At 39.7% G+C, this 27,720-nt stretch overlaps 1 protein-coding gene across 3 annotated transcripts in view; it reads right to left on the reverse strand.

Annotated features, from left to right (window-relative positions):
- arhgap42a (Rho GTPase activating protein 42a) overlaps nucleotides 1–27,720 on the reverse strand; it is a 335,015-nt gene that overhangs the window by 29,848 nt on the left and 277,447 nt on the right. For all 3 annotated transcript variants that reach the window (XM_072578263.1, XM_072578262.1, XM_072578264.1), the window contains exons 11-19: nucleotides 26,429–26,507; nucleotides 24,544–24,580; nucleotides 21,648–21,710; nucleotides 15,109–15,183; nucleotides 11,894–11,978; nucleotides 9,707–9,765; nucleotides 8,395–8,500; nucleotides 5,291–5,450; nucleotides 2,999–3,149 (exon numbers count right to left, since the gene is read on the reverse strand). In XM_072578263.1, coding sequence (XP_072434364.1) covers nucleotides 2,999–3,149; nucleotides 5,291–5,450; nucleotides 8,395–8,500; nucleotides 9,707–9,765; nucleotides 11,894–11,978; nucleotides 15,109–15,183; nucleotides 21,648–21,710; nucleotides 24,544–24,580; nucleotides 26,429–26,507 — 815 coding nt within the window. The remainder of the gene's footprint in view (nucleotides 1–2,998; nucleotides 3,150–5,290; nucleotides 5,451–8,394; nucleotides 8,501–9,706; nucleotides 9,766–11,893; nucleotides 11,979–15,108; nucleotides 15,184–21,647; nucleotides 21,711–24,543; nucleotides 24,581–26,428; nucleotides 26,508–27,720) is intronic.

Here is a 27,720-nt window from a genome sequence, read left to right on the forward strand (position 1 = left end):
ACAAGCCCTCATCGATTCTCCTGTTTCTTGGATGCTGCCTGGCCTGCTGTGTTTTTCCAGCAATACATTTTTCAGCTCTGATCTCCAGCATCTGCAGTCCTCACTTTCTCTTAGCACTCTAAGATACAACCAAAGGCTTCCACACATAGATTACACTTCCTGTTGACTTCACCGGAACTAAATAGCATTATAAAGAACTTCTTGCAGTTCTATAAGCTTATTCAGCACTGGCAGAAATCAATTAGCATCCAGTTTGAAAATAGTTGATGATCTTTTTAAATTCTATAATGGGTGTTCTCTCTACCTGCTAAATGTACAAGGTTAAGAGAGGATGTAGCTGAAATAGTGTGGTCACAAAATGGCAGCATTACCCTACAATCAGTATCACAAGCTAACAGACATTTCAATCTGTCTATACAACATACTTCTGGTACACTAATGCCTTCGCCAACTTATCATCCAGCAAGGTTTGGAAGTCTATGTATAATACAGACTTCCTTTTTCAGTCAACCTGGCACCAATCACTCCAGAAATACAGGCACTTTAGAGTTTAAATTTCATACCTCACACCAATAATAGCATTAGCTAGGCAGGGAAGCCTTTTGCAAAATGAAGTGATTAATACTTTTAAGTGGCTATAATATGCTGGCCTTTCTGTGATCCCTTTTGTTAAAGTCACAAAGTTAAGAGGTGTGAATGTCTTCAGTCTCTGTTGTTCATACTTTATGGTCTGCCTGATTAATACCTTTATAGGATTTTAGGAATTACACATCTTTTTCAAAGAATTTTTCCAGATGAACACTATCTCCAACAGCAGCTTCATATTTGTCATTGTTATGGGGATAGTGTGTACTATATCAATGGGCATGAAAGGGGCATGATTTGGCACTTAAGTGTATGATAGATCATGGAGTGTTGTGGCAAGTGAAGAAATGCGAGGAAGGCTGAGAAAGCCTTACTGCTTTTAATAAAAATGAGACAGAGTCCCAGAAAACTCCCTTTTTAACAGCACGCCTCAGCACATGGCCACTCTTGCAGCTGCCCAGGTCCTGCTTCCGGGGATCCTCCCCATTGAAAATTGGATCAACTGCTTTAAATCAAGGCAGATCTGCCAAGTCAGACAACATCCTTTATTAAGCTACCTGCTTGAGTAGTGAGTATTCAGCCCGTGGAACCATTAGATACCATTGCTGAAGACTCAGCCTGTTGATGTAACATTTCAATGCACCAATCTGCCACATCATTGCAGGACAGTGTTGACCTGGGCATCCACAACGTTGACTGCTGACTAAATGAAGTCTCAAAGCATCAGGTCAAATATGGGTAAGAATCTCCTGCTGATTAGTACCTATCCCCGGTATCCTTCTCCTACTCTAGCACAGATGAATCAGTTCTTCCTCCATATTAAATAGGGTGCACTGCAAGCAGTAAGAGCACAGAATATACTGTACTTCACTGTCCATCATTAAAAACTCATTTGATACCACCATGGCTGCCTGAGTTGTTTCAGTCCGAAAGGACAGAGCTGCTAACCTGGACCTAGAGTAGATAGCATTCCCTCTAATTTTATTTCTAGCTGCACAGCCTCCAAGGTCCATGTGCAGTAGTGACATCCAAAACTGGAAATGCATGGCTTAGAGGGGACATTGATGACAGGTGGTGACTGAGTCAAGAAGAGGGAAAACCTACTTTATCTTGCCCTCACCAGCTAGAAGGACAATAGCAGCAGAAATGTGGAAACCATTAACTTCAAGTTCCCCTACAAGCCACATATCATTTTGATTTGGAACTATATCACCATTCCTTCACTTTCAGTGGGTCAAAGTCCTGGAACTCCCTCCCATTATACTGTTATGAAGTTGAACGTGTGTACTGTACCTTTAAAACAGAGTGACTGCTGTTTTGTACCGAGAACTTACAAGTACCTGTCATAAGACTAACTAGCAGTCCCAGAGCGTACTGGAAAATTGAAAATAAGTAACATTTAGATTTGAAATAGATACCTGAGTTGGTTGCTGTTTTGACAACAATTCAAATTTAACCTTTCCATTTAAACTATGACAGGATACTAAAATCCAATCAAGTTTGAATTAATGTTTTCCCAACATCAAACCAATGAGACAGTCCGGTGTTGAGGGTATAGAAAAAGGCAGGCAGTTTGAAAGTTAGACAGAGTAACTGCCATCGAGAGAGTAATTGTCATTGAGAGAGATCCAAACACTCTTTATCAAAGGTAACTTGTTATATTAAAAATATTCACAGTAAAACAAAGACAATTACCCAGGCAGATCTTTAACCAGAAGAGAGACACCAACGACGATGACCACTGTGTGATTTTGAAATTAAGTTGATGCAATTTTAATAAGCGTTTTTATTGCGATAGTATATTGTTATAGAGTTAGAAGCAGATAATAACTAATTAAGAGAAAGGGGGGCTTAGTGTTGCAAATAGTTGATGCTTAATGCTCACTTGTAGAGTGAAGGAATTGATATTTTCTTTAAATAGAGGAATTTGTAAGTTCTCTGTCACTCATACTTTAACAGATTGTGAGGTGAGCTTTTCTGAGTGTTCGGTTTAATTAATAGAAGGGTTCACCCCCACGTCTACACTGTGTGTCGACTTGTGCCACATGGAGTACAGCAGTTCAAGAGGTAGCACACCACCCCATTAGGGATGGGCAATAAATGCTGAAGTAGCCAGCGATGTCCATATCCTGTGAAAGCCTTTGTCAATTCTAGGCACACATTTCCATACAACAGCTAGATTGGTGTATGTGGAGGATGAAGCATGCAATTTATCGGGAAAATGATCTTCCTTATAAGGAAAACTGATAGACCAGTGACACTTTACAAACAGAAACCTTTTTCAATGCATTCTCCAAATGTAGATATTCAGGAACGTTTAGAATTTTTTGTTTATATGTTTCAGCATGGGGCCAGTTTTAATGCAAACTTTTAAAGAGCTTCAAAAAAGGTTTAATCGATATGTTATGCTTACTGTCTGCATCAGCCAGACACAATGTTGGGCTATAGATGGCTTTGGGTCTTCTTGGGCCTGTTGACAGGCAAGTTGCCTTGCTTCGTCTCGATCCAGATCTCTGCTCAGGTTGAGGAAGAGGAACATTTGGGTCAGGTAGAGTATGGAATATCTATGAACAAAAGAAACAAAACATTGACTGGTAAAATATTTCAAAATATTCTAAGTTATAGAATTTTAAATGTAACTGAAGTAGAGGAATAAAATGGACAAGCAAAAGTGTACTAACACTCTTGCTATCGCTGAGACCTATTTATCACAGGTGGGAATGACCTTCCTTAATTTAGTGAAGACACTAAATTAATGCAGGTCTTGATGGCTCAGTGGCTAGCACTGCTGCCTCATAGCACCAGGGTCCCAGATTTGATTCCAGCCATGGGCAACTGTCTGTGTCGAGTTTGCACGTTCTCCCCGTGTCTGCGTGGGTTTCCTCTGGGTGCTCCGGTTTCCTCTCACAGTCCAAAGATGTGCAGGTCAGGGTGAATTGCCCATGCTAAATTTCCCATACCGTTAGGTGCCTTAGCCAGAGAGAAATGGGTCTGGGTGGATTACTCTTCAGAGGGTCGGTGTGGACTGGTTGAGCCGAAGGGTCTGTTTCCACACTGAAGGGAATCTAATCAGTGAGCACAAGAATGTGTTTTGTCCAAAGTCTGCCGGGGTCAGGGACTATAAAATCCATTGTAAAGATCACCAGAGATCTCTTGGCAACTGAGGATCTCATGTCAGGTGAAATACCCTTTCTGCTTTTGCCAAAGTATATTGCTCACAAATTTGTCTGTAGTCATCAATTTCAGTCACCATTCTGTGCCATTGCTCTCTGATCAGCCAGTTGTCACTTACAATGTTTGGTGTCCCACTTGCTCAGCGATGGGTAGCTGTCTGTGTTTGTTGGAGGTCAGTCAGTTCAGCTCCAGGGCATCCCTGAAGTTTTTCAGGGTACTGTCCTATGCCCAACCATCAGCGGCTGCTTCATTAATAACCTTGCCTCCATCATAAGGTCAGGAATGAAATTTCCATTCACAACTGCTCAGATATTGAAATAGTCTGTGTCCATATGCAGCAAGATCTGGGCAATATGCAGGCTTCTACTGATAAGTATTTAGTAACATTCATGCCACACAAATAGCAGGCAATGATCATCTCTAACTAGAGCATTACCATTGCTGAATACCTTTCCTTCAACATTCTGGGGTGTTATCACTGTCCAGAAGCTGAACTGGATTAGTCATAAAAATGCTGTGGTTACAAAAGCGGCTTAGAGACTAGGAATTTTGCTGTAAATCACTTCCTGATTCTCCAAAGCATATCCACCATTTACAAGCACACGTTAAGAGTGTGATGGGAATACTCCCCTCTTGTTTGGATGGGTATTGACACCTAGCAGGAGAAAGCAGCCCGCTCAATTGGCAACCCATCTATCACCTATAAGAAAGCACTGCAATACTCACCAAAGTTTCTTCCATTTCACCTTCTAAATTTGTGACCTTTATCATCTAGAAGGACAATGGCAAAGTTTGTATTGGTTTTGACCAGGACAGAGGTGTGATTGCTCTCTGGTTGTGCTCACATTAGCAAATTATTGGAAGTCTGACGAATAGAATCTCTCATTTTAATTAAGTGAATATTCCTCAAAGCCTACTGGAAACAATCTGCATGCATCGGTGTTGTCAGAAGCCGAGCAAGATGTAATCCCATATAATCAGTGATGTTATAGGTCATGCAGTCTGCCCAAGTGACCTGGCCAGTTACATCTAATTTATTTTACATTTTTATACATTTCTTAAGCATGTCCATTTGTCTGTCTATCTTTGTGAGACGGTGGGGGCTAGACTTAAAAGCCAAGTAAAAAGACTACATTGGCATTGGATTCTCTTAAAAGCGGGTCTTGATTGACAGCCTTTAGGATCCATAAGCTGCTGGTCTCTGCTTGGCTGACGTTCTAGTGAGCTGGGACACCAGTGTTGATGCTTCTAATATGCTGAGAGGATTACTGGGAATCTCTCAACTAGCTCATTAGTGTGCAATTTGGAAAAAAATTCTCGGTAGTGGGTGCGGCAAGTTAGTCACCACCTATCATTTATAAAATGGGGAAAATTGGGACTCAATACATGGACAGATGGCAGAATATGAAATAAGCAGGAAGACAACTTTAAAAAGAGACATTTTTGTTTTGTCTTTATCCATGACTTATGACAATGAACTATTTAAAATATGAAATATAGCCACTGAAAAGAAAAAAAAATTCAATCCTACCTTTTCATAATTCTCAATCAGAATCTCAACCACAATGTTCTGAAATTTAATGTTCATCATTGCTGCTACAGTCTCTTCTTGGGATCTCATTAATGTTGGACCAAAAATCACACCTAAGTTAGATATAGTCATCAGGTTCTTTTGACTGTGAGTGGAAACTCTGAAATTACAGATTGTGAAAATTATTGCATTCAGAAGTGCCATTTACATTTATTTATAACTGGGAAATGGACAAAGCAGCTGAATCTATGACAATGTAGGAATATTAAGGCTGAAAGAGATCACTATACTTTAGGCAATGTATCAGTTATCTCTTGCACCTATTAATCACTTCTGCCAGAACTGCATTCCATGTCTTCATGAATACAATCCATCTTCCCTGGTTTCCCTTATTTCTAAGAGAAAGTAGGTACATCAAAATTGTTTGTTCTGAGTCTCTGCAAGATCACTATCATTCCCTGAGGTTTTCATTCAAAGAGGTATTTATCAGAAACCCACTGATCCAGTTTTCTTGTTACTCTTTAATTTAAGTTTCTGCCACCATATATAGCAAAGAAAAATGATCTGAAAAGAGTTGTGTTTGAGGACTCTCGAAAGAGTGTATGTTCACTTTAAGATAGAAAGTGGTTTTCTGAATTTTTAAAGTAAATGTAAAGTACTGCAACGGCTGCAGGATATAACAAGTAAGAGATGGGCTCTTCCAAAATATACACATGTAGCAACTGACTGTTAAATGGGTACCCGAGTTTGGTTGCTGTTTTGACAACAATTAATTTAAATTTTGCCCAGGTTACTAAAATCCAATTGAGTTTGAATTTATTGTATTGACAGCATCGGACCAATGATAGGGTACGATGTGGGGGGGAGGGGGGGGGGGGGTGGGGGTATAAAACCAGGGCATTATGAAAATTGGTTACAGCAACTGCCACTGAACAGGAGACCAACTGCCGTAGAGCCGGAGAGCTAACATCCTATCTAACATCTTGCTCTCAAATAAATAGGAAGGCACTCTCCATCAAAAGGTACGTTTTCCTGTAAAAGCAGTAAAAAGTAAGAAGATGACCCAGGGAGATGAGCAGACAGAAGATTGAAGACAGTGGAGAAGAGAGAGACTGTGTGGACTTGGGATTTGGTTAATGTAATGTTTATTAACTGTATTATTAGAGTAACATTTTTATAGAGTCTGGGTCAGATAGTAATTAGTTGAGAAAAAAGGGGGCTTGGATTTGTTAATAGTTTTCAAAGTTTGGGAGAAGATTTGTAGCTCGGGTGCTCGTTGTTGTGGTTCTGTTCGCCGAGCTGGGAATTTGTCTTGCAAACGTTTCGTCCCCTGTCTAGGTGACATCCTCAGTGCTTGGGAGCCTCCTGTTTTGTTTAATTTTTGTTTTAATAGTTTTGTTTAGTGTTCTATTAGGAAAATAAATTATAATTTTTCTTTAAATAATGGAAATTAAGAGTTCTCTTTCACTTCCTCATACTTTTAACAGATTATGAGGGGAACTTTTCTGGATGTTTGGTTTTAATTAACAGAGGGGTTTGGCCTCTGTGTCGTAACAATGCCTAATGCTCAAAGATCATTTAGATGCAATTCCATTCTAAATTTGTTTGGCAAGTCCCTTTCCCAATCTCAGCTTTGTATTTATCTGAACCAAAAACATATTTCTATTCAAACTACTTCATCTCCTCAATGCCTTTCTCTTTTGGTTCATTTGTTTTACTTTTACAATTTGACACATAGCCATTATGTGGATCTGAACTGTTCTGCAAACATAAATATTCTTCCAAACAACTGGGGTGCCCATGTTTAACTCCCATCGATACTGTAGAAATGATTAATGGCTAACAGAAAATGTGAACTCTAGGTTCCTGGACATGATACTGAAGGAGAGGTTTTTTTGTAAAGTTTTGCTGGTCATCCATGTGAGGTATGACTAATTTACCTTAGTCATAATTTCTCTTCATGTTTGCTACCATTATTATTGCACTCATTTATGTTGTAAGTTGCTCAAAGGAAAAGCACATTTTCTGAACTGGCAACCTGGAGTACATCTATCAATTCGAACTTTGTTGAAATTAGATATTATTCTTTACTTTTCCTCGCCAATGTTTTCACAAGATTTTCATTATTTGAGAGATCCATGTTTCCGTCCCTGGTCAGTTTAGAAGTTAGAGTTAAAGTTATTTAACTAGATAATCCAGTTAGATTTGATGGAGCAAAGTGTCCCAACTCTAATCGCCAAGATACATTTACTGGAAGCACATTCTCATGTTTGTCAAGTCCTTTGAGTGAATAATTTGCTGGATTTCAACTATTAAGGTTCACATGAATAATGGTCACTTTGTCTTTGACACAAAGATCCTACGAGAAAGTGAGGACTCCAGATGCTGGAGATCAGAGTTGAAAAGTGTGGCACTGGAAAAGCATAGCAGGTCAGGCAGCATCCTAGGAGCAGGAGAGTTGATGTTTTGGGCATAAACCTTCCAATTTTCTGTCATTAGAGAGATCACTTTGAAAAGGGTAGGGAAAAAACATATGAAGGAAAGGTTGGAAGGATAATTGAACTAAGGTAACAGATGCAATTCAGCCCCATTTTCAAGGTCTACATTTTATTCCTATTTTGTATTATAATTTGATTTTGTATAAGTTTTGCTGTTTGATTCCAAGCTAGAATAGTTTGGTTGAAGGTTGGGGTATTCGCAGTGGTCCAAGTTGAGGAACATGCAAAAATTAGGTATAATAGTACGTCTGGTGGGAGAGACTTGTTCAGTATTGAGACTATCCTAAATTGACTATGTTGTTAAAAACTTGAGTAGTCTGAGAAACTTTAAAATTAAGAGTTAAGTTGGTACCTTATAGATTAATTTGATTGGAGAAAGTTAATGCATTTTATCCAAAACACTCACATTTCATCCTTGCAAGTAATGACATTACCAGTATCCTTCAATTAACAGATTACTCTGACATTAAAATTATGAAGTGTTAAAAAACAGTAAACTAACTTCAAAATGTTAGATTACATTTCTAAAATACAAAATAAATTAAATAAGCATGATTACCATTGACAGACATCTTGTAATGACTGAAAAAATATAAAACCACTCACTTCACCAAATGTTTCAGCAAAAGGTCAAGCATCTCTCTGTTCTTTTCTGGCAATTTATAAACCAATGCATGAACAGCACGGACTCTGTAATTTTGGTCATCTGATTCTGTAGAAGTTTGTACAATAGATTCAGTCTATAGATTAGATTACTTACTTACAGTATGAAAACAGGCCCTTCAGCCCAACAAGTCCACACCAACCCGCCGAAGCGCAACCCACCCAGACCCATTCCCCTAAATTTACCCCTTCCCCAACACTACAATTTAGCATGGCCAATTCACCTAACCGGAGCACCCGGAGGAAACCCACGCAGACACGGGGAGAATGTGCAAACTCCACACAGAGAGTCGCCTGAGGCGGGAATTGAACCCAGGTCTCTGGCGCTGAGAGGCAGCAGAGCTAACCACTGTGCCACCATGCTGCCCTAAGTGTCTATTGACACTTTTTTAAAATGCTAGAATTAATAGTAGATTAAACTGATATTTCAGTTTGCATGATACCTTTCATTCAACAAATGTATTTTAAAATAATGACTATCTGATGGCCAAATACATTCTTTCCCCCTTAAATTGCACAACAACCATTAATCACTTCAGCATGAAACTCAATTTAGAGAAGAAATTTACCATCAAACTGAAATTTTAATAATTGAATTTTCTCCATGACAATTTTATTCAACCTTCCAGTATTCAACTGAAAGTTTGGATATGTCAGCATAGAAAGAAAAGCAGGTTTGCCTCCACCTTTCTGGTCCTTTTGTGGGGCCACTGCCAATCTGACAAAATTCAGCATGAGGCAGAATGGCTTACATCTGAATTTTTTTTTAAGATTACTTACAGTGTGGAAACAGGCCCTTCGGCCCAACAAGTCCACACCGCCCCGCCGAAGCGCAACCCACCCATACCCCTACATCTACCCCTTACCTAACACTACGGGCAATTTAGCATGGCCAATTCACCTGACCTGCACATCTTTGGACTGTGGGAGGAAACCGGAGCACCCGGAGGAAACCCACACAGACACAGGGAGAAAGTGCAAACTCCACACAGTCAGTCGCCTGAGGCGGGAATTGAACCCGGGTCTCTGGCGCTGTGAGGCAGCAGTGCTAACCACTGTGCCGCCCTTCATTTGCACTACTTGAAATGATTCAGAAACCAATAAAAAAAACTCCAAGATCCCAGCAATAACTGACCTATCCGCTGCATCCAACATGAAAAGCATGTAAACTCTGTATTCTCAGTCTTCTCTTCAAAGTCTATTACTTTCAAACTAGTGCAGAAAATAATGCTGAATCTTTATAATAGCTACTTACTAACAGCTGCAATTAAATCCTTATGCAGTTTATAAGTCATCAATGGTTCTACAAGGCATCTAGGATAGAAAAAAAATATCCTCGATTAAGATTTAGTCATTTGGTAACTTTTATAGTGATTTGTAACTTGATGATGAACCACAAGCAACCAAATAAATCCAAATGTGACACACCACTAGTTATGCCAGTATAACACCACAATTTTCTAATTGCTAAGTAGCAAAAATGTATGTCCCCATATGCAAAATTCTAAACTGTCAACTGTCTTTGAGTACTGCTCTCGAATAGTACCCAGAGTATTGGAAAGCAATGGCAGAATGCCAGAGTGTTAGTAAATTCCTTTCCCAATTTATTTTAAAACCTAAATAAAAAAATGAGTGTGAAGTATTGCATTTTAATACAACAAACAAAGGTAGGGCTTATACAATTATTGGTAGGGCCTTGGGTATTGTTAGGTAGACAAGATGGTGAAAAAGGTGTTCGGCACACTTGCCTTCATTGTTCAGTCCTTTGAGTACAGGAGATTGTGCGTCATGTTGTTCTTGTACAGGGAGGCAATTATTAAGCTGGAGAGGGTTCAGAAGAGATTGACCAGGGTGTTGCTGGGTATGGAAGGTTTGAGTCATAAAGTAAGGCTAGATAGACTGGGATTCTTTTCCCTGGAGCATAGGAGGTTGAGAGGTGACCTTCCAGAAGTTTATAAAATCATGAGGGGTATACAGAGAGTTAATGGTAGGTGCCTTTTTCTTAGGATGGAGGATTTCAAGACCAGAATGCTCATTTTTAAGGTGAGAGAAGAGAGATTTATAAAAGACTTGGGGGCAAATGTTGTACACAGAGGGTGGTACGCATATGGAATTAACTTCCTGAGGAAGTGGTGGATGTCAGCACAATTACAACATTTAAAAGACATTTGGATCAGTACATAAATAGGAAAAGTTTAGATGAATATGGGCCAGGAACAGGCAAGTGGGACTGCATTAGTTTGGGATGATGTTCAGCATGGACTAGATCAAAGTGACTGTTTCTATGCTGTATGCTAGAAATCAGAAACAAAAACAGAAATATGCAGAAAACCTCAGCTTCTGTGGACAGAAATCACAAATGCATTGGGCTCAGTGACCATTCTTCAAAACTGCAGTAAAGCATCTACATTGGGTGGAGAAGCCCAATGTGTACTCAGTATGGAATGTTGCGAGCAGCACAGAGTGTGGCTGCAGATTGTTTTACGAATTAAGGCGCTGGCCCTACTGCTGTCAACAAGTTCCCCATGTCAGGAAGGGATGCCGCTGCACCTGTAGATGGTCAGATAGATAGTGATGAACACATGTAATACTTATGTATTCTGTCTATGAAAACTTTTATTGAGACTTACAAAATTCACAAGATGGCATGACCGCAAAAGAATGTAAAGTCATATCATTTCCCTCCTGGTCATTTGAGAAAATTAAATGTCTAAACTTTATTCTGGCACTGCAGTACAATGCTTTGACATTTCTTCCTTATAAGTTACATTGTCTTTCATACATTTTAACTTAGGCCTGGTTTGTCCATTTATAAGAATGTAATAGATTCTAATGCACCTAATATTGGAGGAGTGAGATCCGCTAGAAACGTAGCCAACATAAAAGAAAATGTGATAACATCAGCTCAAGCAAGCTGACTCTATTCCACCAGTCACTGATAACACAGAAAGTGAGTAAATGCTGAAATTTGAAGCCACCCCTTCTTTAAAAAAGGACTATTAAGCCTATTAAAAAGCAATTGACTGTAACGTTCCGTTTTTCATTAGTCATATGGGAAACATGTAATGCGGTGTGCCATGTATAAGGAAGCCTCAAGGAGATAAACAAAAAGGCCTGCAAACAGGACCTTTCCAGTGTGTAACAACAGCATTTGGCTATCAGTAGACTTGATTTGTTTAGTTTTAAAGATTGACATAACAATTTGGAAAGAGTGAGATTGAAGGGGTCCTTTAAATTGGTGGCTGGAACATACCTCCCATCTTCTCCTGCGTGGCATTTTGCCTCACATAGGATTTGGATTGGAAATCTCCTTCATAAAAGCAGACTCAAAATGCAAAACAGTGAGAGTAGGAGTGAGGGGAGTGCACACTTCTTGTTGTCCCTCCATTAACCATATCAAAACTGCAAAATTTAGCCCCAGTTAATCCCCATTAACCCATACCTGAGATAGTTTTTAAGGCCACTTGTAATGGTCTTCATATCCCACAATTCACTATCAAGTTCCATGTCAGGTGCTGCTCTAGGTGCTATCGAGAAAGGAAAATTATATATATTAAGTTTAACAAAGACAGCAATTTAATTTTACAACACGTGTACTTATTGAAGAATATAAACATGATAAACATTACAGTTTCAACTGGTTTATGCAGGACAAACCATTTTCCAAAAATCAAGACTTTGTTTTACAAAAAACCCAACTGTCAACCGTGAAGGTTTTACAGGAATATTATGCATTTCTCAGCCATTCTTCATTATATAGAATTTCCCTCAGCAAAACCATAATGATAAAACCAAATGTATTTCATTTTTTGTAACTTGCAATGGCTGCCTTCTTAAACTTTCAGTGGAGAGTGGTGCTTGAGCATGTAGCATTACAGAAGTGCTAGATCCAAATCAGCGACAAGTTAATAGGCAGGAGTAGATTAGAAAAAAACTAGTTTTACTATTTGGTGCAATAGCCAAGCAAAGGAATTGCTTTTGAATGGTATGACCCAGTACTTCAGAGTTGAATTATAGTGGACAATTTGATCAGACAGTAAAAAAAAATTGTACTTTGGTCAGAATACATTCAATCAGTGCACATGTGTCTATTGTGATGGATGCTGCTCTTCTAACAAGGTTATGTTGTCCTTGGTATTTTTTCAGGGGGGTCATAAAAACACAGGTTCAGAAAAGTCTGGGCTTGGAAGGGTTCTAGAGCCAATTTGATTACAGCTAATAGATACTGCCTCAGGCAAAAGGCTTCCAAGATTTAAATAAAAACTTGTACAATGAAAGGCAGTTCTCCCAGCTCAGCTTATCTTTGGTTTGATTTTCTTTGGCAGCCTGGCTATTCACTGAAAGTAGTCAGGCAGTTGGGAAGTTCTGGATGTAGGTTTGCTCAATGAGCTGGAAGGTTCATTTTTGGATGTTTCGTCCGATACTAGGTAACATCCTCAGTGAGCCTCTGGACGAAGTTGGGAAGTTGCTGGACCCAAGAGCATAAATGATATGGTGCTGAGGATGGGTAACCTATGTAACTTGATTCTTGTAGCTGTAGTTACAATGAGAATGGATCAGATAGATGACAATGTAAAATAGCAACACATTTACAAATGTCAGCTTGCATTTGCAATGAAATGTCACCTGTCCTACCTATCTGCCCTCAGAAACTCTTTTTTGTTTCTTCCAACTACGAGTCATAAGAGTAACCTTTTCTAAACATTTATTTATGACACGTGGGCATTACTGGTGAGGCATCTTGCTTATCCAAATTGGTGGAGGGTAGTTAAGAGTCAACCTCAATGCTGTGGGTCAAGAGTCAAACTTAGGCCAGACCAGATAAGGATGGCAGACACTAAAAGCCATTAGTGAATCGGATGGGCTTTTACAACAATCAACAATCATCATTAAACTGGCTTTTTTTATTCTAGATTTTTATTGAATTGAAATTCCAACATCTGTCTTAATTGGATTGCAATCCATGTCCCCATAACATTTACCTGAGGTTCCATAGTCCCATAATATTATCATTATCACTCCCAGGTAAAGACAGATAACAAAGGCACAGTAATTTATCCAGGAAAATGCAGTGTGATTCACAGATACATAATATAAATGGATCTTTTTGCCCACAAACACAATGAGCACAGAATACCTGCACAGTACAAATTACATGCATAGGATTAGTCCCAGCCATACAAAGCTGTCGGATGTCTGGACATGATTAACTTATCCAATTATTGAAATTTTGCAAAGGAATAAGTTCCATTATAAGCAGCCGAAGTATACACTTTGGACAAATGTTTCAAAATATTCTATGTTAATCCATTTGTCTGATTAATTACCAATAATACCACTTTGTGTCCTATTCAATTCTGCCTGTTGCAAGCAAGTATAATTGACATTATGGTATTATGCCAGTATCAATGTTTATAAAAATGCACAGTAGCATAACCTTTCTGTTATTTTTAATTATGACAGTATAACACAGAAATTAATCATAGAATTGTAGAATCCCTACAGTGTGGAAGCAGGCCATTCAACTCATTGAGCGCACACTGACCCTCTGAACAGCATCCCACCCAGACCCACTCCCCTACCTTCTCTAAGCTTGCATTTCCCACCTAATCCACCTTAGGCTAATCCACCTAAACTGCACATCTTTGGACTGTGGGTGGAAACTGGAGCATCCAGAGGAACCCATGCAGACACGGGGAGAACGTACAAACTCCACACATTTGCCAGAGGGTGGAATTGTACCCAAGTTCTTGGCGTGGTGAGGCAGCAGTGCTAACCACTGAACCACCTTGCCGCCCTAATTAATTGATTATTCACAATATCATGCATGAATTAGATGCTTATGCTTGCAAGTATTTCAAGTTTTACTGGGAACAGACAATCAAAATTCATTTTAAAAAGTTTAACACAATCCTTAACAAAACTCCACATTGCATTATTAACATGAAACATATTTTCATTATGACATACTGCAAAGGTTGAGGAAAATAACCTGCCAACAACAAATGATTTTTTTTTGCTCATTACCTCCCTCTTACCTCCAAAATGAGACTTGATTATTCATTTATATTTATACGAGGACATCAGCAGATATTTACTTTCTGGAAAGCCAGCCAAAGTAATTAAGAAATGCCATGCTCGATATTAATATTGCTATGGGATTTCCATCTGATGTCCTTCCATTGTAAGGAGTCAGAATAGATTCAAAATTAACATAGAAATCGACTTTCATTTTTCTTAAAAATATGATAAAAAATGTTAGGTGAAGCATAAATTTGCCTGACTTTAAAACACTTTAACTACTATCCCAAATACATCATGCATCAAAAGTTCTATTGACATGTTTAAAGCATCATGCATGTTGTAGTCTTATCTACATACAAGTGACGTTCTGTATGATGGCTTCATGTTTTAAGAAACAGGTCCTCTAGACAAATATCTGCAATAAATCAACCTTTACCTACACACAGCTAATAAATGTACCAAGGCATTTAGGGATACAGAAAACAGATCTATGTAAAAGTTTACAGCTGTGTTTAATAATTGAAAATCTAAGAATAAGCTTTTTAAAAAACATATACAATCCAGTGCATCAAATGAAAAATATGCAATGTATAATCTGTGGAAATCCTTTTGAGAATTAATGTAACGTCTTACCAAATACAGTATTCATTAGCTTCTGCACTTTGGAATTTACTCCACTCATTCTGTACAGTCCCATGGCATTAATACCTTCAAATAGATATGTCAAGGTTAAAAATACTGAGAAAAATTGAGAATCAAACAAGTCCTTTCATAGAAATTATGAACATCAAATGGCATGTACTAAATTCCAACAAGTAATCAGTGAAAAATAATTATGTTGTGTGTTTGATTTTCTCTAATGCAAAAGTGTTGGAAATAATAAATTTTTAAAAATAGCAGGACTGGCAACATCAGCGGAGAGGAGAGCAGAATTACCATTTCAGGTCCCTGATACCACATAAAATAGGAATAGGAGGCAGCTGTTATGGCTCCTCAATCCTGCTCTGCCAATCAGTAGGATCACAGTTGATCCAGCATTTCTAACGTGCACTTTCCTGCCATTTTTCCGAAATTGTTGATTCCCCGACTGATCAAAAAGCCATTTCATCTTTAAAATACATAAGATCTCTGCTCCCAGCTCTTTGTGGCAAGTAGTTCCAAAGACTCTAAACCCTCTGAAAGAAGAAGTGTATTTTCATCTCAGTTTTAAATTGGTGCCCCTTCATTCTGAGACTATGCCCTCTAGTCCTAGACTCTCCCATGAGCGAGAACATCTTTTCAGCATTGACCATGTCAAGCTCCTTTAGAAATCTCTATGTTTCAATGCAATCACCTCTCCAGCGAGTAGAGTCCTAACTTGTTTAGCCTTTGCTCATAAGTAAATCCATCCATACTGGTAATCAGATTGTGAACCTTCTCTGAACTGTCTCCAATTAAACAATCTTTCTTTAAATAAGAGGATCAAAACACAGCACACAGTACTCCAGATATGGCATCACCAACACCTTGTGCAGTTAAAGCAATACTTGCCGACTCGTATACTCAAACCTGCTTGAAATAAAGACCACTATTCCTTTACCCTTCCTGATTACTAGCTGCATCTGTACATTTAGCATTCTGTGTTTCGTGCATAAGGTGAGATGAGGAACAGTCAGCAAATGCAGCTTAACATGTGGCTGCGAGGCTGGTGCAGGAGGGAGGGCTTCAGATACCTAGACCATTGGGATGCCTTCTGGGGAAGGTGGGACCTGTACATGAAGGACAGGTTGCACCTGAACTGGAGGGGTACAAATGTCCTGAGAGGGAGATTTGATCGTGTGGATTCGGGAGGATTTAAACTAGCTCGGGGATCCAGAACTAAATATTTGAGAGGGGGTGAGTCGTAGATGGGGCAGTGACAGGGTGTAGTGAACCTATCAGGAAGGCTTTTCATGTGATGAAACTAAGGGATCGGTTGAAGTGTGTCAGCTTTAATGCAAGTATCAGAAATAAGAGTGATGTTGTGGCCATAACGGAGACGTGGGTTTCACAGGGACAGGAATGGTTGCTTGATGTTCCAGGGTTTGGAACATTTAAAAGGAACAGGGAGGGTGGAAAAAGAGGGGGTGTAGCATTGCTAATCAGACAATGCATCACAGCTCCAGAAACGAAGGTTATCAAGGAAGGTTTATCGACTGAGACAGTATGGGTGAAAGTTAGGAACAGCCAGGGAGCAGCCACCTCATTAGGGGTTTGCTACAGATCCCTTAATAGCAGTAGGGAGATTGAAGAATTCATAGGCCGACAGATTTTGGAAAATGCAGATGTAGCAGGGTTGTTGTTCCCAATATCGACTGGAAACTCCTTAGTGCAGATGGTTTCGATGGAACAGTTTTTGTCCGATGTGTTGAAGAGAGTTTCCTTACTCAGTATGTAGGCAGACCGACAAGGGGAGAAGCCATTTTGGATTTGGTGCTCAGCAATGAGCCAGGACAGGTGTCAGATCTCGTGGTGGGAGAACACTCTGGTGACAGTGGTCACAACTGCCTCACATTTACCATAGCCTTGGAGAGGGAAAGGAACAGTTACCGAGGGAAGATATTTAATTGGGGAAAAGGAAATTATGACGTTATCAGACAGAAGTTGGGAAGTACAGACTGGGAGCAATTGTTCCAGCAGACATGTGGAGACTGTTTAAGGAACAGTTGTTGTGAGTGATGCACAAATTTGTTCCTCTGAGACAGGTAAGAAGGGGTAAGATTAAGGAATCGTGGATAATGAGAACAGAGGAGCTTCTCGTCAAAAGGAAGAAGGCGGCTTATGTAAGGTGGAGGAAGCAAGGATCTAGCACAGCTTGAGAGGATTACAGGCTTGCTAGAAAGGGGCTCAGAAATGGACTGAGGAGAGCCAGGAGGGAGCACGGAAAAGGCTTGGCAAAAGGATTAGGGAGAACCCAAAGGCATTTTACTCATACATGAGGAATAAGAGAATGATCACGGAGAAGGTAGGACCGGTCAGGGATAGCGTAGGAAACTTGTGCTGGAGTCTGATCAGATAGGGGAAGCCCAAAATGAGTTTTTTGCTTCCATTTTCACAAAGGAAAGGGACCTTGTTGTGAATGAGAACTTTGAGGAGCTGGGATACAGGCCTGAACAGATCAAGATTGATGAAGTTGATGTGCTGGATATTTTGGAAAACATTAAGATTGATAAGTCCCCAGGGCCAGACCAGATTTATCACAGGTTGCTCTGGGAAGCGAGAAAGGAGGTTGCTAAGCTGCTGGTGAGAATATTTGCCTCCTCACTCTCCACAGGAGTCATACCAGAGGATTGGACGGAGGCGAATGCTTCGAGGGGAATAGGGAAATCCCTGGCAATTACAGACCAGTCAGTCTCACATCTGTGGTCAGCAAGGTTGTGGGAAGAATTCTGAGGAATAGGAGTTATGACTATTTGGAAAAGCATAGTGTGATTAAAGGCAGTCAGCATGGCTTTGTGAGGGGCAGGTCATGCCTAACTAATCTTATTGGGTTCTTTGAGGAGTTGTCAAGACAGGTAGATGAAGGTCGAGCAATGGATGTGGTATATATGGACATCGGCAAAACATTTGATAAATTTCCCCATGGTAGGTTCATTTATAAAGTCAGGAGGTATGGGATACAGGGAGATTTGGCTGTCTGGATTCAGAATTGGCTGGCTGACAGAAAGCAGAGAGTGGGTGTAGATGGAAAGTATTCTGTCTGGAGGTCAGTGTTGAGAGGTATCCCACAGGGCTCTGTGCTTGGGCCTCTGCTCTTTGTAGTTTTTATAAATGACTTGGATGAGGAGGTTGAGGGGTGGGTTAGTAAATTTGAAGATCATACAAAAGTTGGAGATGCCTTTGATAGTATCGAGGGCTATTGCAGGCTGCAGCGCGACACAGACAGGATGCAGAGCTGGGCTGAGAAATGGCAGATGGAGTTCAACCTGGATAAATGCAAAGCATTGCATTTTGGAAGGTTGAACTCGAATGCTGAATATAGGATTAAAGACAGGATTCATGGCAGTGTGGAAGAACAGAGGGATCTTGGTGTTCAAGTGTATAGATCCCTCAAAGTTGATAGGGATGTTAAGAAAGCATATGGTGTTTTGGCTTTCATTAACAGGGGGATTGAGTTTAAGAGCCGCGAGGTTTTGCTGCAGCTCTACAAGGTCTTAGTGAGACCACACTTGGAATATTGTGTCCAGTTCTGGTCACCCTACTATAGGCAAGATACAGAGGCTTTGGACAGGGTGCAAAGAAGGTTTACCAGGATGCTGCCTGGACTGGAGGGCTTGTCTTACGAAGAGAGGTTGACTAAGCTTGGACTTTTCTCTCTGGAGAGAAAAAAAGAATAGAGGTGACCTGATTGAGGTATACAAGGTAATGAGAGGCATGGATAGAGTTATTAGCCAGAGACGTTTCCTCAGGGCAGGACTGACTGGCATGAAGGGTCATAGTTTTAAGATATTAGGAGCAAGGTATAGAGGAGACGTCAGAGGTAGGTTCTTTACGCAGAGAGTTGTGATTGAATGGAATGCGTTGCCAGCGGTGGTGGTGGAAGCAGAGTCATTAAGGACATTTAAGCAACTGCTGGACATGCACATGGAGAGCAGTGAATTGAGGGATGCGTAGGTTAGGGTATTTTATTTTTAGATTCGGAATAATCCTTGGCACAACATCGTGGGCCAAAGAGCCTGGTCAGTGCTGTACTTTTCTATGTTCTATGCTCTATTACAAACAACAAACAGTCCTAGGTCTGTTCCCTGTGATACTGCACAGCCTGCAGGTTGCCTCCCTGAAAGAGAACTCCATATCCCCACGTGCACTTTCCTGCCCATTAGCCAGTTCTCTGCCACTGCCAGTTTACTATCTCTAACAGCATGGTCTCTTATTTTGTGGACTTCACCGTTTATAGGTGAATGCTTTCTTGACATCAACTATAACAAATCTGCTGGCTTCCATCTCTCACTCTGCTCAAGACTTCCTTAAAAAACTTTAATAAATCAGTCAGACACTATTTCCCTTTCATGAAGCCATGCTGACTCTGCTTGACTATGATTTTTCAAAGCTGCTTCTTTACTTCCTTAATAATGGAATCCAACATTTTTCCAACAGTAGACGTGAACCTAATCAGCCATAGTTACCTTCTCTTTGTTTCCCCCCATTTTAAACAGGGGTGTCACATTGGCAGTTTTCCAACCTTCCAGCTCTTCTCCAGAATCAATGACTTTTCATTCGAAAGGTTTCTGATGAGAGGTCACAGACCTGAATCCCTAACTCCTTCTCGCTCCACAAATAGTGCCAGACCATAAAGACGACAGCAAGTATTTTTAATAAAGTAAAATAGATTTTAGGTTCTATACAGAACCATACGCCAGCATTTCCTGTTTTTATTTCAAATATCCCGCTTCCACACCTTTTAGATTTTAATTTTGTCTAGTTCCTCCAGTTTTGTTTATAGAACTATTGGATGGAAGCTTTAGATGATTATAATCTTCAGCTCAAAAATAAATTTGTTTCCAACATTAGTATATGCTTTACGTGCATAGCTTGTTGTTGGACAAATATCATAGGTTTAACTCAGCTGCCAACTTAGAGGCAATATACAGAGATCTCTGCCACCAATAGCAACAAATCAAGCCCTGAGTCTCATCAGACATTCACACATTTCTGATTGCAGGATGAATATCAGTTTTGTCAATTCTTGATAAATTGTGTTCAACTGTGAGGGGCTGGTATGATTAAGCAGTATGAACTCTATAATACTGAGGTACACCTCCCACTGGTTAGTCATGGAGTGACACTCACATGATTATAAAGTGAAAGGTACTATGTACCTGCCATCAAAGAATAAGGTGCATCAGGGGTTTGATAAACTGCTTTGAAAGATTCAAAGTACAGTTTTAATAACAATTCAAAATGAGATCAATTCATGGTGGTGGAAGAATGTATATCACAGAAAGGGCAGATAGAAACTCAATGAAGTGAAAAATGTCAAATCAATATTAATCAATTAATCCAATGACATTGAAAACTTTGGAGGCAGACTCAGTCAATAAAAACTCAAAATAAATCATTAAAAATCAGTACCAGTAACATTGTTAGGTAATGCTGCGATTGATATGAATATTCAAAGATGTATTATCCTCCAAAGCCAAAAGTGGAACTATGTAAGAATATAATTATTTGCTTGAAAATGTGTTGCTGGAAAAGCGCAGCAGGTCAGGCAGCATCCTGAAGAAGGGCTGATGCCCGAAACGTCGATTCTCCTGCTCCTTGGATGCTGCCTGACCTGCTGCGCTTGTCCAGCAACACATTTTCAGCTCTGATCTCCAGCACCTGCAGTCCTCACTTTCTCCTATAATTATTTGCCGACAGGCTTTTCAAGTAAAAGATTTATCAATGGCAAGTATTTTGTGAAGAGAATTGATAAAATAAAGCAAATCTTTTTATCAGAACTGCAACACGAACCTTTCAATGCAGCTTTGCAATGCCTAAATGCATTTTGAAATACACGATTGTAAATCCTCCTTTCAATTCTACAGCTGCTCTGCACATAGTTTCTTTCAATTACACCACAAAGAAGTTCTGGAGGCTCTGTCTCCTCATGCTGGCAGCAATAAATTGACATGATATTTCAGCTGGCTAAAACTTTGCAACAAGATTAGTGTGGTGCTGGAAAAGCACAGCAGGTCAGGCAGCATCCGAGGAGCAGGAAAATCGACGCTTCAGGCCGGAGCGCTTCATCAGGAATGAGGCTAGAAGCCTCGTGGATGGAGAGATAAATGGGAGGGGGATGGGGCTGGAGAGAAGGTAGTTGAGAGTGCAATAGGCACCCAGGAAGGCCTTACAACCTCACTCCTTCATTCTAACTCTGTAGGGATTATTCCCCTCACTCTGTTCTTCACCTGTTTCCAATCATCCATTTCACCTTTCCATGACCTTCTCTCCACCCTTTCACTCGATTCCCCTGCTATATCTTTCCCCTGCAATCTTGGTGCTCTATTTAGTGAAACGTATCTTCAATGCTGCTGAACCGAATAACATACTTGGAGGATTTGACTCAAAATATGTCATGCTAATGACAATAAATTTGTGATTTTAACAAAATTGCCCGTTTAGGAATCATTGTTTACAAGTTCAGTATCAAGAAATAGCAGTCAATCTCATACCTCTTGCCTCCACAGCTTCAATGCATTTCTTTACAAAATTAAAACCTGCCTCATTAAGGTACACTGCAAAACAAAATTGAGTCCCTTAGATTCACAAGTAATTATTCAGCAAATTCAGGAGAATAAAACAAAGAAATTACAATGTTATTCTTGTTAGTCATGTATCTGAAAATAGTTTTCAACAACATTAAAACTCAAGTTAATCACCTTTCAACAAATATCCAATGGAACTTTTAAACCTGAGTCTATTTTTTTCAGTTACTGAAATTCCCATGTCTACATGTACTGTCTGTGTCTGTTGTTTTATGGAGTGCAACATAAAATGAATTTGCTAAATATTCAAGAAAAAGAGGCAGTCATTGTTCTTTGTTCCCAATGATAATGTAACATTGAACAGGTTTTAAAGATATTTGAACTGCAAGTTACATTAACCAAAACAGAATGTTCCTTTGCCAGCGCTCTCAGCTAACTAACTGAAAAGATTAATATAATGCATAATGGATGAGATACTAAAGAGAAAATCTCAAAATTAGTAACACTTATTAAAAGGCAATTCTAAATGGTTAAATAGGATTATTGAGTTGGTTCCTCTCAGCTTAGCAAGTATTTTTAAAGAAGTAAAATGGATTTCAAGCCCCATAATAAGATAGAGGTGAGACTTGGGGGCAGTGGGAAAAGAACATTACCTCCTAAAGTTTTTAAGAGTTACAAAATACACTGTATGGTCTCTGTATATACGTGAGCAGGTGGATCATTGCATTGCTCAGCATACAATGCTAATTTAGGACTTCAGCACTCCAGCAATGCCTTCTTTTAACCTTGCATAGCTAAACACACATTTAGCAACCGGAAGGAATCCCACCAATCTTATTTAAAAGTAACATCAATTATTTAGAGGTCAATGGCTGGTTAATTTCTTTCACTGTGGTTATGGATCTATGATTGTTCACTGTTTTTTACATTTGTTTCAAATTGCACAACTCTACAGGGAGTAATTGATTTTTATTCATTCAGGGGATGTAGGCTCCACTGCCTTGAGGAAATCATTGCTCATTCCTAATTGCCCTTGAGAAGATAATGGTAAGTTACCTTCTTGAAACATTGAAGTCCATTTGATGTTGCTATGCCCACAATGCTGTTTTTCTTTGGTGGGGGCGGGGGGGGGGGGGGGGGGGAAAGACACATTCCTGGATTTGTAAGTGGTGGTGTTCCCATGTATCTGCTGCCCATGCCCCTTTCAATAGAAGCAGTTGAGAGTTTGGAAGTTGCAATCTCAGGAGCCTTGGTGTCACAGATATTGAGAGAACTCTTATTGTGTTCAAGATGTGTGCACAAACCAATTTCTCCTAGACACGGGTGTACAAGCAGGCATTCTAGTTCAAAGTTTGGGAGAAAATTTGTAGCTCGGGTGCTCGTTGTAGTTCTGTTTGCCGAGCTGGGAATTTGTGTTGCAGATGTTTCGTCCCCTGTCTAGGCGACGTCCTCAGTGCTTGGGAGCCTCCTGTGAAGCGCTTCTGTGATCTTTCCTGCGGCGCTTCACAGGAGGCTCCCAAGCACTGAGGATGTCACCTAGACAGGGGACGAAACATCTGCAACACAAATTCCCAGCTCGGTGAACAGAACCACAACAGGCATTCTAGTTGCAATGCAGCATGTCTTGGAGAATGAATGTAGAGCACAAGGATACTTGAACAAAACATTTAGGATACTACTTTACTGTAGCGATTCAGAAGCATTGTACTGTTGAGATTGAGATGTCACGGTTGACCTACTCAGGTGGATGCAAAAGATCTCATTGACAGTATGTAAATGGGGCACTTCTCGTGGTCAAATTTACCCCAGTTGGAACAACAAAAAGATTGCTGTTGAGCTCATAATTGCTTGTGGAGCATTGGCTTGTGTAAATTATTTGCTACATTTGCCAATGTAATAGTGTCTTCATTTCAAAAATAATTTATTGATTGCGAAGTGCTAATGCATAGCTGGAAAGCTTGAAAGATATTAAATAAAGACAAGACCTGTTTTTATTTTTGACTGACAGATGGTGACAAATTTTTAACAAAAACAAAAATTGCTGAAAAAGCACAGCAGCTCTGGCAGCATCTGCAGAGAGACAGCAGTTTAACTAGATTAGGTTCCCTACAGTATGGAAACAGGCCCTTCAGCCCAACAAGTCCACACTGACCCTCCGAAGAGTAACCCACCCAGACCCATTTCCCTCTGACTAATGCACCTAACACTCTGGGCAATTTAGCATGGCTAATTCATCTGACCTGCACATCTTTGGACTGTGGGAGGAAACCAGAACACCCGGAGGAAACCGACGCATACAAAGGGAGAATGTGCAAACTCCACGCAGACAGTCAACTGGGACTGGAATCTAACCCAGGTCCCTGGCGCTGTGAGGCAGCAGTGCTAACAACTGAGCCACTGTGCTGCCCTCAGAACTGGAGGAAGGGTCACTTGATCCAAATGTTAACTTCAATTTTTCTCCACAGATACTGCCAGATCTGCTGAGCGTTTCCAGCAGTTTCTGTTTTTGTTTCTGATTTCCAGTCACCGCAGTTCTTTTGGTTTTTACAAATTTTTATCTTCTTAACACGTAGGAGTAACAAATCACAGTTTATATGCTATATAACTCTATACAATTAATTATTTTGAAATACAGAAAACCATGAGTTTTTTTGGCATGAATTGCACATATTTGTGACACAATTTGATGTGTACTGCTTGATAATATATGATGATATGTTTTAATAGGTGACTACATTTAATAGATTTGCAACTTTATTTTGCTTGTATTCATTTAAAATAAACAGTTATATATTAAAACCTTTAAACCGTGTGTAAGGAACAATAATAAGTCATGCATTTCTAAGATGACAAAGTTACTTACATTCTTCTTTCTTGCTAAGAGGTGGCAGAGTGTATATCTGAAAAAAATGTATTATTAGCAATTTGACAATGTTGATAAAATACCAAACTACATGTAGTAATTTTTGATTTTTATAATTTGAGGTAAAATTTCAAATTGAGCAGTAAAAGCAAAGCACTAATACTGAAATCGAATATTTACTATGCAATAGTCTCTGAATGAAAACAATTTAGAAATTTTCCATAGGGTTCACCTGACATATTGTTTGTGTTATAAATTTCATTAAAAACTAATCGATCTATTTACTCTTAAGCTGAAAATTTGAAACAGTAATGTTCCAACCAATGTATCTTAATTTTAAAAAATATCATATTGGTACTATTTCAAAAAGTCCAGAAGCTGCCCTGACACTTTGCTGTTACTTTGATCTATGAATCAAGTCAATAAGAGCATATAGTTGATAAGGTGTTGGAAAAGGCACAGCAGGTCAGGCAGCATCTGAGGAGCAAGAAAGTTGATGTTTTAGACAGGAACCTTCTTCAGTACTGGAGAAGGAGGATGGGGATTGAGAGATAAATGGGGGGTAGGGCTAGAGGAAAGGTAGGCACTGGGTGGGCGAAGGTAGGTTGTGATAATGATAGGTCGGTGGGAGGGTGGAGCAGATAGGTGGCAAGGAAGATAGACAGGTAGGTCAGGTCAAGACAGTGGATTTGAGTCAGAGGGTTGGATCTGGGATAGGGTGGGGGGAGGGGAGATTCAGAAACTGGTGAATCCAACTGAAGGAGGAATACCTCATCTTCCACCTCGGGAGCTCATAACCACATGGCACGAACATTGAATTCACTAGTTTGCAAATCTCCCCTCCCAGATCCAACCCTCTGAATCAGATCTGCGCTCTTGACCTGACCTACTTGTCCATCTTCCTTCCCACCTGTCACTATCACCTCCTACCTTCACCCACGTATTGCCTATCTTTTCTGCAGCCCCACCTGTCCTTCCTCAATTTATTTCTCAACCCCCTTCCCCTTCTCCAGTCCTGAAGAAGGATCCTGACCGAAATGCTGACTCTTGCTCCTTGGATGCTGCCTGACCTGCTGTGCCTTTTCCGGTGCCACGCTTTATTAACTCTGACTCTCCAGCATTTGCAGTTCTCACTGTCTCCTAATCACAGCACATAGCCATTTTTCAGTTACGCTTTCCTAAATGTTATCACAATTCAGCCATTTTTTAGCACTCAGTTTTGTGCCACATCTTATTTTAAATCCTTTTCATATGATTTTCTTTTGTGGATTTTAGGGTATGGAATAATTAGTTTTGTATCTTAAAATGCATTTTAACCAATCAGAAGCGTTTCTGAAAGGTTCTGAAACTTGATTCAAAAAGTAGAACCCACTTTTTGGAAGCTGCATTTTTTGCCTCTCACCTCATTAAGATTGCCATGCCACCTCCCCACCTCCCATCCACCATCCTAACAGCAGGCTTGAAAGATTCAACCCAATGTGTACAAACTGGAAAAGCAAATGTGGGAATTAAAAATTATGTTACAGGACAAGAAAGATGGTACTTGACTGTGAGGCTTCTTTATTACAGCCCTGTGGATCGAAGAGCAAATGACTTGAAATATCGAAAAAAAAACAATTTTTATTGTTTCTCCTTGGCTGCCTCCCGGAGGACTAAACCAAAAACCGAACACAAACTCAGCTCAAAGTGGAGGATCTGAAGTGAGACAGGAGCAAGAGGGAGGAAGAGGCTCAGAAAAAAGAAAATCGCACTTCACATCCCTTTCCCCCTTCCCAATCAGCATTAACTTCAGGGCACTGATTGGATGCCACAACATGTGGAACATGGAGATGAATGTAACAAGAAGGAATACTGATAACCATCTTTGTTATATATAATCACATACTGGCTCTTTTCCATCCATTGCTTCCAACCAAAGTTTTCTGTTGGCTTCAGACTGAGCTTGTAGTGTTACAATGCCATGTCTGCAATAAGGAAAGAAATATACAAAGAAGATTTTAAAATATTTACATGTATTTTCTTTTTCTTGTTATATTGAATCCTCAATATTGATGCCAAAGTTCAGTAACTTCAAACCCAGCATGACTTAAACTCAACATTTTCACCACTACGATAATTATATACCTCGACAATTTCTCAGTAACGTTCTCCATCACATGCCAACTATTCACATGGCTTTACCAATCAAGATTATCTACCTTTTTACAGAGAAAGGCATGATGCTTCATTCAATAAAAATATTATAATGGCTTGATTGACATCATTGTGCAACTATATCGGAGTCAATCTTCTAACTAGTACAACAGGTAACACTGTGATTTCAAACCTAATGGCTAAAATTAAGTGGACAATAAAAAGCAATGGAAAGCAGCTGCAACCACTTCTAGGTTACAATCTTGTCTATGGATATCTCCTTTGGATAAGGTTCCTGTAGAATTTGTCATTCATATTCCAACAACGTTCTACTGTACTCTTCCATGACATGAAATACAAGGAGCTCATAGACCACTTTTTAAATCCAAAATCAAGGGCATTTGTTTTGTTCTTCCTTCCAGCCAACATCCTTAACCTTCTTCCCTCCATTATTCCATAACACCTTCTCCTCAGCCCTTACCTCTGCAGGTACTTCCTTTACTTGTGAGGACCCCTTTGTCACTCAGTAACCATGCCCTTTATCACCAAATCCCCCTCAGGGGCACAGGTCGATGAAGGAAAATGACTAGAGGAGGTGTAGGTGTCCTCTGTTTCTTATCCTTCTGAGAACAGGAAAACAGGAACAGTTCTGCTCTATCTACTCGCCATACCACTCATGATTTTTTTTTAAACACTTTTGTTGAATTTCCTTTCAACCTTCTCTTCTCCAAAGAGAACATCTGAGCTTTATTAAATCTATCCTATTTGCAATGCCTTGACGTCCTTCCTAAAGTATGGTGTGCACAATTGGATAAAATACTCCCACTGAGATGGAACCAGGTTGTAGGAAGATTCATTGTATCTTTCTTGTGATTTTTTGCACATGCGTCAATTTATAAAGTTCATAGCTTATTAATTACATTCATAAACTGTCCTGTCAGCTTCAACAATGCGTATATATATCCCATTGTTTTCCATCATTAGTCTTACCAAGATTAAATTTCACTTGTCATGTTTCCATACATTCTACAAATCTGTAAATTT

Source organism: Chiloscyllium punctatum, chromosome 9 (genome assembly GCF_047496795.1).
Source record: "Chiloscyllium punctatum isolate Juve2018m chromosome 9, sChiPun1.3, whole genome shotgun sequence".
Taxonomy (NCBI): Eukaryota; Metazoa; Chordata; class Chondrichthyes; order Orectolobiformes; family Hemiscylliidae; genus Chiloscyllium; species Chiloscyllium punctatum.